This window comes from Cydia fagiglandana, chromosome 8 (genome assembly GCF_963556715.1).
Source record: "Cydia fagiglandana chromosome 8, ilCydFagi1.1, whole genome shotgun sequence".
NCBI lineage: Eukaryota > Metazoa > Arthropoda > Insecta > Lepidoptera > Tortricidae > Cydia > Cydia fagiglandana.
In genome coordinates this window covers 803,131-817,499 of record NC_085939.1, presented here as the reverse complement: position 1 = coordinate 817,499, position 14,369 = coordinate 803,131, and the positions used below count along the sequence as shown (strand labels likewise).

At 36.4% G+C, this 14,369-nt stretch overlaps 1 protein-coding gene across 1 annotated transcript in view; it reads left to right on the top strand.

Annotated features, from left to right (window-relative positions):
• Positions 1-14,369, top strand: part of LOC134666401 (circadian clock-controlled protein daywake-like) — a 41,301-nt gene that overhangs the window by 14,412 nt on the left and 12,520 nt on the right. Inside the window, exons 3-4 of the mRNA XM_063523529.1 lie at positions 1,039-1,169; positions 2,568-2,717. Coding sequence (XP_063379599.1) covers positions 1,039-1,169; positions 2,568-2,717 — 281 coding nt within the window. The remainder of the gene's footprint in view (positions 1-1,038; positions 1,170-2,567; positions 2,718-14,369) is intronic.

Below are 14,369 nucleotides of genomic sequence, written 5' to 3'. Positions count from 1 at the left end.
AAACGTCACACATGGGATAGCATGATTGCAGTTTTAACCTACCTAACTTTCTTTTGGTAGCCGTTCGTTCTTGTAGGAGGTCGCAGTTCTAACCTAATCTACTTTTCTGGTGGCCGTTCGTTTTTGTAGAATGTCGCAGTTCTAACCTAATCTACTTTTCTGGTGGCCGTTCGTTTTTGTAGAATGTCGCAGTTCTAACCTAATTTTCAGGCAGCCCGCAGCCGTTTGTTTTTGTATGAGGTTGCAATTCTAACCTAACCTACTTTTCTGGCTGCCGATCGTTTTTTACGGGAGGCCATTTTCATGTCTTACATATTTTACATAATATCAAAATAATGTATAGCCAGTATAGCCGTGTAGCGCATGCTTAAATGATATACGTAACCGCAAAAATGTAGGATCTAGAATGATAAATCATGATTAATTATTGACTGTTTGTCTTATCCTTATTTGTGGTTGCACAAACTATCGATTCCACATGATTCACAAACAATGAGTAACCAGTCAATCATACAGGTATCGACGTAGATGCTCCACTCCAGTATATACTCATTGTATGCAAATAATTGCTCTGCAATATTGTTGTTACGTTATTAAGTAAGCATTAATGAGTGACTCGTGTACGACGATCTCTAAGTGTTCCAGTAGGCTTAAACTACATTGATACGTTCAAAAGATCTTGCATTGAATTATCTCCCTAAGAGAGTTTCTGCGAGTATATTTTCGTGGGCTTAATTTTAAATCTAGTCTCAAATAAAATAAATAAATTTATACATTAAAGTTTAAAATAATATGAAAATATACCAGCCCACCACCAACTATCGCATTATCCACCACTTTTAGTCAGTAAACTTTATTTTTTCAAAATATTGCGTAAGCTGTGATATATATAACAAGTTTTCGATTGTAAGAAAATGTAAATTTGTTATTCCTTAATTTTCTAGCAGGCGGCCGCGTCATATCATAATCCGGTTGCTTTCTTTCGGTTCATGTCATGTACTGTGATCGACTAAATAATGTTTTTATTTCTTGTTTCAGGGTAAACTTGAAAGACGAGAGTTTCACCCTGAAATTTATTGCCAATATGAGTGTCTCCGGTGTATACAACATCGATGGCCGTATCCTAGTACTGCCCATAAAGGGAGATGGAGATTGCTTGATTTTAGCCGGTAAGATATAATTTGTTAACATTGATATCAGACTGTTTATTTTCGTGTTTTAATTTGCATCTTTCACTAAATGGGACACGTCTGAACACTAATTAGTGAACAAAAATAAATTACTGATAAGTAGTAAAAACAATAGTTATTTGTTTTACAAGGGGGCAAAGTTGTTGTTTAACCGCTCGTGCTAATATTGATACCCGAGCAAGCGAAAGATTCCAAAATTGAATCTCGAAAAATGGAATCTTGAGCGTTGCGAGGGTTTCAAAGCACGAGGGTTAAACAAAATTTGCCCCCGAGTGAAACAAAATTTTTCACCACACCAACCCGAAGCAAATATTAAATGTAAAATATCAAACAAAATCAAACCAAATCAAATCCAAAGGAATGTTATTAAATATTTATCATCCAAAATCATCATTTAAAAGTCAATTCTACCAGCAAACATAAGAAAACAACTCAAAATTTGCATTTGATTACTTTGCCTCACATGTGGATAAAATGCAACTTTGCTATTCGTTTCCGAAGTGCAAAGTAAGCCTTTCCGAGCTGGTGTGGTGAAAATATTTTTGGACCGTTTCACTTATGAACTCATTCTTCATCAATGCAATCTAATGTAAGTAATTTTTTTTTTTTTTTTTTTTATTATGAATGGGCTTACTCATGGCCACAGACTAGCCGAGGCGTAGACGTGGCCTACGATGGAGCGAGCTCGCCCAGAAGGTGCCTGTTCACTCTTGATTTGAAGGTTGCCGGGTTATAAGAACACGGAAATATAGACGCCGGCAGGGAATTCCATTCCTTGGCAGTTCGCATAAGGAAAGTAGAAGCAAAGCGCTTCGTGCGAATTGGTGGAATATCTACCATGTAAGGATGGAAACCGGCCGTGCGTCTAAAAGTCCGATGGTAGAATGGGGACGGTGGTATAAGCTCGTGTAGCTCTTGGGCACACTCCCCGAAGTGCAGCCTGTAGAATACCGACAGGCTGACGACTTTCCGCCGATGGGCCAAAGACTGAAGCTTAGCCGTTAGCTTCTTGTCGCCAATCATCCTCCTGGCTCTGCGCTCCACTGAGTCCAAAGCGGCGAGTTGGTATTTAGCTGAGCCATCCCACAGGTGGCTGCAATACTCCATACACGACCGGACTTGAGCTTTGTAAAGTGTTAGAAGCTGTCCAGGTGTGAAGTATCGCTTCACCTTATTTAGGACGCCCAGCTTTCTGGCCGCAGTTTGAGCTTTAGACTCAATGAAGCTGCCGAAGCTGAGGACTGAACTCAGCTCCATGCCGAGGAGTTCCAGACTGTCGGCAATAGGTACAGATGCACCCCGGAAAGAAGGAGTCAGGTCGAATGGACTCCGTTTTGCGGAAAATAATTGTAAAGTAATTGTTTATTCCTCCTACAGATAACACTGAAGTAGAAATAAGTAGCAAATTGACTCCAGTAAAAGGCAAGGACGGGGCACACTTGAAGCTAGTCACCCCGAACTACAAGTACCAGATAGAGAAGACCACCTTCCAGTTCAAGAACCTGTTCAACGGCAACAAGGAATTATGTGAGTAATTTGCACTTTTATTGAGTTATAATTGCTCTTTTCTCGACTAATATGTCGCACGAGGCTAATTACTAGAGATGCACCGGATATTCGGTTACTATCTGGTATCCGGCTGTGATTTTAAAATCCGGCCGGATACCGGATAGTCAAATTGCTTGATTTCGGAGTAAACTAATTGGATTTAAGAAACAGTGTTGATCATAATCGTACTTGTTTATTATTTTAAAACAATTTAAACATTTCACTGATTGCACGCGCACCGATTTCGAACCTAGAAATGTGTCCGCGCGAACGTTCACTAGGAAACAGGTCAAACCTGCAGAATGCGCACCTGTAAAACCGAAATGTATGTATAGTTCCGCTGGCCGAATATACGGCGGTCGGATACCGGATATTCGGCCGATGGTCAGGCCGAATATCCGGTATCCGGCCAAACAACTATCCGTTGCATCTCTACTATATAATTACCTATGATCTGTGTAAGCAGAGTTACAATTGTACCTACGAGTAGGTACAGCCACCTGCAATAATATGTTACTCTTGGAAGGCCGCATAAATATGTGACACGCTCTTATGGCTCTACAAATAAGATCGTGTCAGATATTTTTGGGGCCTTAGTAGTGTAAGATATTATTGCAGGTGACTGTTACAGACTAGTCTATCTTCAAACAATTATACAACGCATAAAACAAGTGAATTCACACGATACCGCGGCACTGGGAGCCTAAATAATAAGCCAATATGAAAATCATACATCAACAAACGCCAAACGAAAAGAAAATATCTAGATACCTATCTACAACGAAAAGTCACGTGACTATTTCTATAGGTACCATAAAATGGTCCTACTTTGCTCCTTTGTGGGTAACTATGCTCCAATTTAAAAAAAAATACTTAACGTCTAATATATCCAAACGTAATATATCTACCTATGTATATTATTATTTATATACTCAGACAAACGAAATTGTACATATTTTTTGAATTGCTACTTTAGTCATAAAAATAATCTCTCTTTTCTTGGCGGGACCTATTAATTTGGTGCACAATGGGGTAACTTTGCACCCCTGGTAGGAGCAAAAATACCCCCAACAATGGGTATTCAGAGCTTCGTTTTATATAAAACAGCATTTCATAAAGTTGATTTACCGATAAAATATGTCACATGTTATGTTCGACTTCTTCATATTCAATTTGTCTAAATATTTAAATAATGAACAGTTTTAAAAATATTCAAAATTTCCTTAAAGTGGTGCCAATTTTGGAGCAAAGTAGGACCATTTTACGGTACATTATAATTTCGATTGGCGTCTATCAATGATATTACCATCTTGGCTAGACCCTGGGAGCCCAACCAAAGTTGACAATCGTTGATTGCTAACGTCATGCGAAACTTAAATAATGAATGGAAATATTTAGTCACGTGATTCTTTGTATGGTCGGTTTTTTCAGGTTTTTTTATAACTTCAAATGTAGTGGTAACTTTATTCCTCCAAAATTAAATCTCATGAATTATGCACTCAATTATAATGTCGTTTACATATTATTGTACCGCAATATTGAATATTATCATAACCATCATAATAACCCTATTAGCATTTCGGAAGGAAAAGTTGCCACTAATTTTCTTTTATTTATTTATTAAATAGCTTCGTAACCTAGATATATTTATATGATTTACGAACGTAACGTTCTATGTGTGGAGATAATCTTCGTTATTTCGCCACTTTTACTGCGAGCTAAGTACATTGCACCTTCTGGGCGAGCTCGCTCCATCGTAGGCCACGTCTACGCCTCGGCTAGTCTGTGGCCATGAGTAAGCCCATTCATAATAAAAAATAAAAAATAAAATTGCTCGATTAACTTCAAAAGATCAATTATATATACCTAATCAGATAGTGGATTGTAAACAATAATACTTCTAGTAGGAAAACGGTAATACTTCCATTAGGAAACGTCATTCTAAAGTCTATTTATTACTGATCATTATTTCTATTGTTTAGTACGTGTAGGTACTCAAATTAATGATTGCACTTCTGGTTATTGGCCGAGTGTGAGTCGGCGGATAGCGTTACGACATGGAAATGATTACAGAAAATAGTTTTTATGAAAACGTCCCTATTTTTTTAAATATGTGTATTGTATGTTATTTCTACTCAGAATTTCGATCTTTTATTCGATTTATTTTCATGTTGAGTTAAAAAAAATACAAATACTTGGTATGGTAATTCAAGATTAAAAAAAAAATTTTAGGCCTAGCAACAAGCACCAAGAAAGTGGGGATTATAATGAAGTTCTTTCAATATCTAAATGTTCTTAAACTGACGTTTTAATGCATTTATCATATTGGTATAAGTAAATCGAATAATTTCTATGAATGAAAGTAATTGTTTTTGAGGCTCTACTTCTCTTATTCTCATTACTTATATGTTTTATTTGACCTTACAGTAGGCTAGTATATACGTCGCCAGACAGCATTAATTATCAGTCCTTTACGAATTAACAGTTTGCGGTGAGATTAAAAAATATTGACGCGGAAATCGTTTCTTGTAAGCCAAAGTAGGTACATGAAGAATCAAGGCAGTCTAGGTTATTAGTGCTTTTTTACAAAGTAAGCTGTGTTCTGACCGGTTGCTGATTCTGTTTTAATAATTTGAAATGGTATTCCTCTGATAAAACCTGCAATGGAGTCGTGCCATCAACATACCCCGGATTTTGGGTGCGGGAATGATTTACACAAACCAAAAATAGGTAAATACTTTAAAACAGCAACTATTTTAACATTTCTAAGCACATTCGGAACTTACTAAGGGGTCATCCATTAATTACGTCACACGAATTTCTAGGTTTTTTGACCCCTCCCCCCTCCTTGTCACACTTGGTCACATTTGGCAAACCCCTCCCCCCTAGTGTGACGTCACAATTGGGTAGGTAAAGTTTTTTGAAGATAGGCAAATTATATTTTTTCCCGATAGTATTCATTATAGCGATCACGGAAATGCAGCTCTTTTATTTTTATATTATTTTATTGCATAAATATAATTTTTTAAATGATCGATATGACGTTTGTGAGGTGAAATGGCAGATTCGAGTAATTAATTCCTTTGCCGTAGTAAATGGGACGAGATAGAAAAAAAATCGATGTCAACTGTCAGTGTCATTCTTGGAAAATAACTTGCAAATAATTGGAAAATAATGGTCTGACGAAACGGGTCAATTTCACCAAACGAGCATTTTTGTCTAATTTCCATGGAATTTTGAAATACCAACATTACACAAAAAAAAATATGCTGAGAATTTGATAAAAAATATAATAAATATTAATTTTCTTATGGGATAAAAATATTCATAAAACTATAAAAGTTATTTAAATTTAAAATTTTGGTCAGGGCACGGGAATTAGTGTGTCCATGGAAATTAGATTTTAATAGGACGGAAATTAGAACACGGCACGGGAATTGTTTTCTTAACTTATTTTGGTACTTAAAACTATTATTTATGTATATTTTAATCTACAATAATATACTGCAACCATACTGAAGTGGCATCGGACATATTTACCTTCTTTAATTTTAGTTTCGAACGACAAATCTACGAAAGTATGTTACACTAAAAACTACGTATTTGACTAATCCTTTCCTTTATTTTAATGGCAACTAATCTCTCTTTCTTGGTAAAATGTACATATTTCAAAACAATACTTTGAGTAGTTTCGTAAACTTGTCCGCCTTTACATACAAAACTATTCATTAAAAAGTGTCATCATGTATCTGCATGTAGATAGGTACAAGGTGTATGATCTGGTATATGGTCTTATAGGAAATGATACTAAGAAATAAATAGGGGCACAGTGAGAAGAAGTTATTGTGTAAGTTAATCTGAAGAAATCGAATATGCTGCCTTCATAAATTAATAACCCAAAAAATTGTTTGAACACATATGAGGTAAGACGGGGTAAGACTATCACCGGGGTAAGACTATCACTTGTATGGAATCCTCATACTGTTAGTCTTGCCCCGATCAAAATAAACTAAGTTAGTCTTACCCCGCCTTACTTTACACATAGGTATACGGGGTGTCCCTGCCCTGCGGGAAAATCTTCAAAGTGTAGGTTGGTTAAGTAATTTCTCAAAAATATCATAATCTTCCTAAAAAAACTTGCTTACAAAATACCCCCTGGCACTGACTAAAATAACTGACTTTGTTTCACATTACATCCCAAAACTTTTTTGTAGTAGAGTAGAAGAACTGCGTTGCGAGATTTGCATCTTTTTACATGAATTGAAATGATCCCATCTCATTTCGTAGGCTGTCCTTCTTTTCGGGTAAACATACCCATACCATACTGATACTATGTATATACATATCATAATACATCTTTATTCATACTCACATCGTCCATCGTAGTGTACCTTTACTTTCCCTACTAATTGTAAGAACTAAAAGGTAACGTTGTTATAGCATATATTTCTATAGGATTACAAACTTAATTATGCAGTGATCTTTAGAACGTGACTAATATTGCAGTATTATTAGATTTTTATTGGCTTAAAAAGCTAAAACCTAATTACGTTTCAAATTTGGAACTTGTGGGTATGCTAGAAGTACCTTAAAATAATATTGATTGAGAGTGATTGTGCCAGTGACAAAACTAAGGGATTTTAAAGTGTATTAATTCTTAGACTACATGCTCAAATTAAATGTTATTTAGATAGAATGTTATTGAGATTTAATGGTACGGCCGTGCCACTTTGTTTTGCTCGACTTGGCGGCGGCACTGCCGTGCCCCCAGATCCTTTGTCCTTCTTCAGGCCTCAAACTAACTCCATGCCAAATATGTATTCAGTTTCAGTTTCAGTTTATTTATTCAAGAACAATTTACATCGTGTTTGAATATTCAATATACATATATACAATTATGATTAACCTAGTGAACAAAACAAAAACGCATGCAAGACATACATGATTATTCAATAAATAAATTCTATTATGACATTAAACGTATTATCAAGATGATATTGTTTCAGCGGCTTAAGCGTGACGAGATAACAGACAGACAGACAGAGATACTTTCGCATTTATAATATAGTAAGAATATGATATATTTAATTTTTCTTGTACCTATTAGAAAAGCTAATTTATAACAACTAATCTATTAAACGAGCAATTCTTGTATATATTTCGGGGATATCGGAAACAGCTCTAACGATTTCGATGAAATTTGATCATGTATGGGCGTTTTCTGTAGTGTTGAGTCGCTCACTCGTGAAGCACCTCATTTGTACCGCTCATTTTGTTAATTTGTCGCAGTACTTCATACCGCATACCGCAAAAATGTCTTACATCACACCTCTATTCATTTTACTCATTTACTCGCGCGCATCACAAACACCTCTTGCCACACAAATCATTCACACACTTCAAATTTCAAAAAACTCTTATCCTTTCAATTTCACTCGCGACCCTGAAAACTCATACGTTCCTCATAACCTCGCAAAAGAGTCCCTGGATCGCGCGAGGCGCTCGAGGTGCTCACCCCTCACCCGCTCGCCGACACTCGAAACTCAAATGAAGAAACGAGTAATGGACGTAATGGTCCACACTGTCAACTGCCGAACTACAAACCTTATTGCAACGACAAAAGGTCCACCGAGAAAAGCGTTGAGTTTGTACCGCTCACCGGCTCTTTGTGACATGAATACCTCAAAATGAAACAACGAATTAGAAATATCCAAAGAGGGAGTGAGACAGACACGCGCCGTATTTCAATATCGCCTCGCGTCACCACTGAAAATACGTTAAAAATTAAACACGAAAGACAACAAGCGTAAGCGCTGCAAGCTTTCATACATCTTACGCCTTTTTGATCCTAACTTACGTGTCAAAATGGCGCGATAAATCAATCTTCAAAACGAATTTCGACGTGTTGCTTCTCTGTCGCACTTGTAAATTCGTACGTAAGTGTGACAGGGAGGCAACATGACGAACTTGGTTCGCGGTACGCCCTCTGTATACCAGGCGGGCATTTACGAAGCTTGGTTAGAAACAGAAATCCTTTAAGTGACTAAAATATTATTGAAATATAATACGGTAGCGTACACAATTTATGATAATTTCAATAAGTTTCAAGTTTATTAAATAAAAAGTAAGTATAATTTGCATAGGTAAAATAAACATGTAGATGTAAATTATACCGATTTGAATTTGCAATACTTTTTATTAACATTCTTTGTAAACGTCTTCGAACTGACAAGTTATGATTATGACATATTTATATTTATTTTGTCCGTACTTCGTTCTAGTTCTCTAGAGCTAATTTTAGTTCTCTAATACCTAATACCTAGTAATAATTCTTATAATCATAACAAAATATGGACATAGTTTTCGCCAGTAAATATACCCGCGGATCTTCCTTGGTGCCTTTTGCATGAAAAAATGAAGTGTAAATGTAGACGGTGCGGCCGGCTCGAATGGTGCTTTGTTTATGTTTATTATCATATTGATGATATTACTGTTAAATTATAGGTGGTAAGTTAGTCACTTCTATATAATAATGATTGTGAAAATATTGAATTTGTTCTCCTTAGTTTGTTAAAAATTGTGGTAGTTTTATGGTTAATAGGTACTTATGAAATATATCACTACATATTATAAAACAAAGTCCCCCGCCGCGTCTGTCTGTTTGTGGGTTTGTTTGTATGTTCGCGATAAACTTAAAAACTACTGGACGGATTTTCATGTGGTTTTCACCTATCAAAAGAGTGATTCTTGAGGAAGGTTTAGGTGTATAATTTGCTAACCCGTGCGACGGGTCGCTAGTGATTATTATACTTAAAATTATATCAAGTAGCAAGGAGGAGGTCTAAACAATCTAACAATAAAAAAGAGCTACATTAGAACAAGTTTCATAAAAGCAGCAAATTAAGTTAGGTACTTTATGTTCTTAGTTTGATTCTAAAATTATCTTTCTCCTAAAAGTTCTATTCTTAACCTCCAGAATTGCACTCCAATGAAATATTACTACTTATTTATTTATAAAGGAAGTGATGAATACATAAATATGTATATACATTAAATATTTTTGTTGCCGTTGGAGTTAATGGAATAGTCGACGCTGAAAATATGCTAGTACCTCACCTCATTTGAAGTAAGACATTGTAACACCTCATTTTAGAAAATGAGGTACTCATACAAACTCATTTTAAATTGATGTCCTACCCATCACTAGTTTTCTGGGATGAAAAATCGATCTAGCTAGGTGTCTCTGGGAAAACGCGCATTTTTGAGTTTTTAGGTAGGTATATGTTTTCCGAGCAAAGCTCGGTCTCCCAGATATTTAAACTTTATACGGCTTACGCTGTCAGCTGTCAAATTTACAAAATAAAATCATTGTAAATTTGATTCATTTTGTTTCATGTAACCTTAGGTACGGGTATTATAATATGTAATAATTCCAAAAATAGTTTTATGTTTATATAATATTTTAATATTATAATATGATAAATGAATAAGGTAAGGTGGCGCAAGACTAACAGTACGAGGATTCCATACACGTGATAGTCTTACCCCAGTGTCGTCTTACCCCACCTTACCTTACGGATTAAAATTGCCCGGGCTATTCGGGTCCACCCTGTATGTATGTACTATAGTACTTATACTAAAAAACCGTTCATAGATTTTTGTGCATTCTCTGAGATTTCCTTAAATGTAAAATAGAAAGATATACGTCATATTATTATTACATATAATATATATTCAATGCCAATATATATATATGTAATAATAATATGACGTAAACATTGCCAATTAACTTACAGTGCCCCCAATTAAAAATTTGTTGACAATAAATGTAATACTTTCTAATTCCCGTGCCACTTAATCAGCTGTTTTAGGTAAATATTCTATGGGAATTAGGGCACGGAAATTAGAATTCGTAATAAAAAAATTCGCCAAAAATTTAAATCGTGTTTAACCAAACTGTTATGTTATCGCTTACATAAAGATACATAAAGGGCTCCTAAATATGACAATTGTTTTTGAAAAGCTATGTGGGAAATAAAATTTATAAGGGGCATCGAAATTAGAAAAAAATTGTCGCCCACCCGGATTCCGAAATACTTATGCGATTTGCTCGAACACGCCGCGGCTTGACGTACATCCGCTTGCTTTGAGAATCAGCCGAATACTGCCAGTACAGGTGAGGCGGGACACGAGGCGGTTCAGATACAGACGTCGGCTGTGAGAGCCCTTTGAGTTTTGCCGACGAAATTTTACTCGCGCGCTCGGACAAAATTTAAACTTCGATCACGAGTTATTTACCACAATGAAGTTAATAGTGTATGTGCTCAGTGATAGTAAATATCATCTAGTTTAAGTATTTGACACTAAATTAGTGATACTAATGTAGAGTTTTTCGTAGGATTTTTCATTATGCTCAAAAGTAGATTCCGGACAGGGCACGGGAGTAGTAATTTGAGCCTTTAGGTATTTTTAAGTGTACTCTAAAAACCAATTAATCAGTGAATTCATTTTTATTTTATTTTTTATTTTATTTGAAAAAATGTTTACATGACCTTACAGACAGATCCAATGCGCCATGAAACTTAACATTAACATATACCAAAGGTACATATAACAATCAGGTACAAACAAACAATTACAAATAACACAATTACAAATTACTAGTCCCTTATCACATCCACAATTACACTTTTACGGATGTAGGCCTCGCATCCATCACCTCACAGAATCTTATGCATTCATTTCTCACAGACACCCAACGCCACGCAAACAGGTCGCACTCGGGTACTGATGCCAAGAGTGCATTCAACTGTGTGAGGGCACGGAGCAGCGGAGAGTTCAGTCGTGACACGGTGCGTCCCGCTGGCAAAGCCAACAGACCGCGTCGCCGCGGTCTGAGGGCTATCCTGGGGATGTCTGGCACATGTAGTCGTACAAGTCGACTCACCAATTCTGGACAGTCAGAATCACCGCGCAGGGTCCGACACGCCAAGGTCAGTAAGCTAAGGTTACGTCTCACCTCCAAAGAGTTGTAACCTAAGGCCCCAAGGAGATACTTTGTCGGATAAAGAAACGGGTAATATCCAAACATTTTCTTGTATAAAAACCTTAAAAAGGCTTTTTGTACCTTTTCAAGAAGCAAACTGTAGGTAGATTCGTAGGGATGCCAAACGATCGATGATGTCTCAAGCTTGCTTCATATAGAACCCGGTGTGAAAGTGTGGCTTCTTTATGTAAAAAAAAAATGGTAAGTATTATTTGATGCTAACCCGCGATTTTCATCACGGACAGAAAAAAAATCGTGTTCAGAAATTGACCCAAACATTTGTGTTTTCTTGTAATTGGATGTCGGTGTGATTTCTAGAATAAGTATTTTTAACGTCCCTAGCACGCTCAACACGGATATTTTGATAATGATAACGATTGCTTTCGACTACTTGGCACTGCTTCTTGGAGAACATTTTCATTAACGCCTCCACCACGACTCTTGGACTGCTACACGAGTCATTTTGGATCTCAGTATCAACACAATAGATGGAGACGATCCCGGAAACGTTCGAATGGAAATAGAATATTACAGAGATGAACTCAAAGAGCGTCGTACCGTCTTGTAGGAAGTACAGACGTTACTTTCCAAATTCAGCGTATTTGAGCACACCAAAGTCTTTAACAGCGATTCGGTGCCAAGCTTTGAAGATATATTGGCCAAAATGGTAACTTATACGTCTGTGAGGACTATATAAACGTGATTGTTGTATTATACATACATAATGATTAAGATTGTAATAGTCTTATAACTAGGTCGTTATTGGCTATTATATATGGGCTCGGCAAGGTGTTCACAATATCTGAACACGCACGCCCTGATAATAGAGGCGTGTTCAGATATTTATGAGCATCCTAGCTGCACCAATATATCTGATGGCGACTGTACTTTAGAAAACTTATAATATAAATCCAGTAAATTTCGTTTCGTTTTTTTTTATAAATCCACAAATTATTATCCTTAAGCATTAACATTACAACAGTATATAGAATCACGCTGTGTAGCGTGCCCTTGAAGAGAGTTGAGAGGTTCAAATATGGTCAATATGGATAAGTATGTCTGTAGGGTAAATGTGCTTCACGTTGGGGCCTGTTTACATATTGATTAGTGTTGATTGCGGGTTTAATACATTTGCCACTATACACAAGTAGCAAGTGTATCAACTCGCAAAAATACTATATTTTTGCTTCCATTGAGGTATACATAGTAAGCACTATTCTCAAATTATGTGAGGAAATAAAACAAATTCAATTTAGTAAAGCGTATTTAATAGGGGTAAAGTGACGCGAATACAATTAAAAAAACAACGCATATTCTTAGTTTATATTAAATGTAGATGGCTTTTTAGTTTTCACTTGGTCACAGAAATACGCTAAAAACCACTTTCAGAGTAGGTGTTTCTTGCGTTTTGGCTGTCCTTCTTGTGTCCTTCCACAGCATGAGCATGTCGTAAGTCCTGTTGTATTTGTCCCTGGACTTAGCAGGAAGCTAGTTATTCATTATTAAGTTTGCTTCTGCTTTCAAATGAGGCGGTGTGCCGTCTATTCGAGGTCGTTTTCGTCACTTGAACTCATTTTGTTTATTACGAGTATTAAAATAACAAGCGGTAACTTATTGAGTATTGCACAACGAATAAACTTTGCCGCCTTTTATCTGCATATTTTTTTAAATTATATTACCATAGATACTAAGCATACGGTACGCGCATGCGTCAATCCGCGCGCACCGCGCAGCGCCCTTTCGCGGTGCTAAAGCGGTATCCAGACGGGACTGATCAAATCGGTCGATTTGATCAGAAATGAAATTGGCGTCAATCTCCAATTTTAGGTTTATGGTGATATTAGAGCCATTTAAATTGAAAAAATGCCCCATAACGAAAATACTAGCCTCACAAATTGGTGTTCTTGTGTCCGCACCTCATTTTATCGGTCATTATCGGCGGTTGAATTCGGCGAGCCAAATTGGCGTTTGCGTCCGTACGTCCCGATTCGATCGGGCAATTTAATCAGAAAAATTTACTAATCTGGATACGCCTTAAGCAACATCGAGTTCACGATAATTTGACATATAATAATAATAGATTTTTAGCATAAGTTGCATTTCATAAAACTTAACCCAAATCATTTGTACATTTTCAAGTCAAAGATAAAGACATGTTGGTTTTAAAATTTTAATAAGTATAGACCATAACAGGGCTCGGAAACCGTTCTCAACGCTCAAACCGGTTTCGTTCATTTGCCCGGGAACGAAATGGATTTCGTTTCCGTTTGCGGTTACCGGTTAAAGAACTGTTCTTTTCAAATAACGGTTTACACCAATTACGTTCTCGTTTCGTTCTTGAGGAACGAAATAAACCGGTTAAATTGAAAACGTCGCAGCAAGATAAAATGAGTATTATTATTTGTAACCGGCAGAATATCAGTGCTTTCCTCGAAAAAGCGAAGCGTATCGCTGCGTAGGAATCATTTTGCGTCCTGCAGTACGCTGTGTGCGCCGAAATATGTTTTTTTTTTGTTTATTGTTCTTTTTATTACTTTTCTACTTATTAATTAATTAGTGTATGTTTGTTACATGTTTTTTCCTGT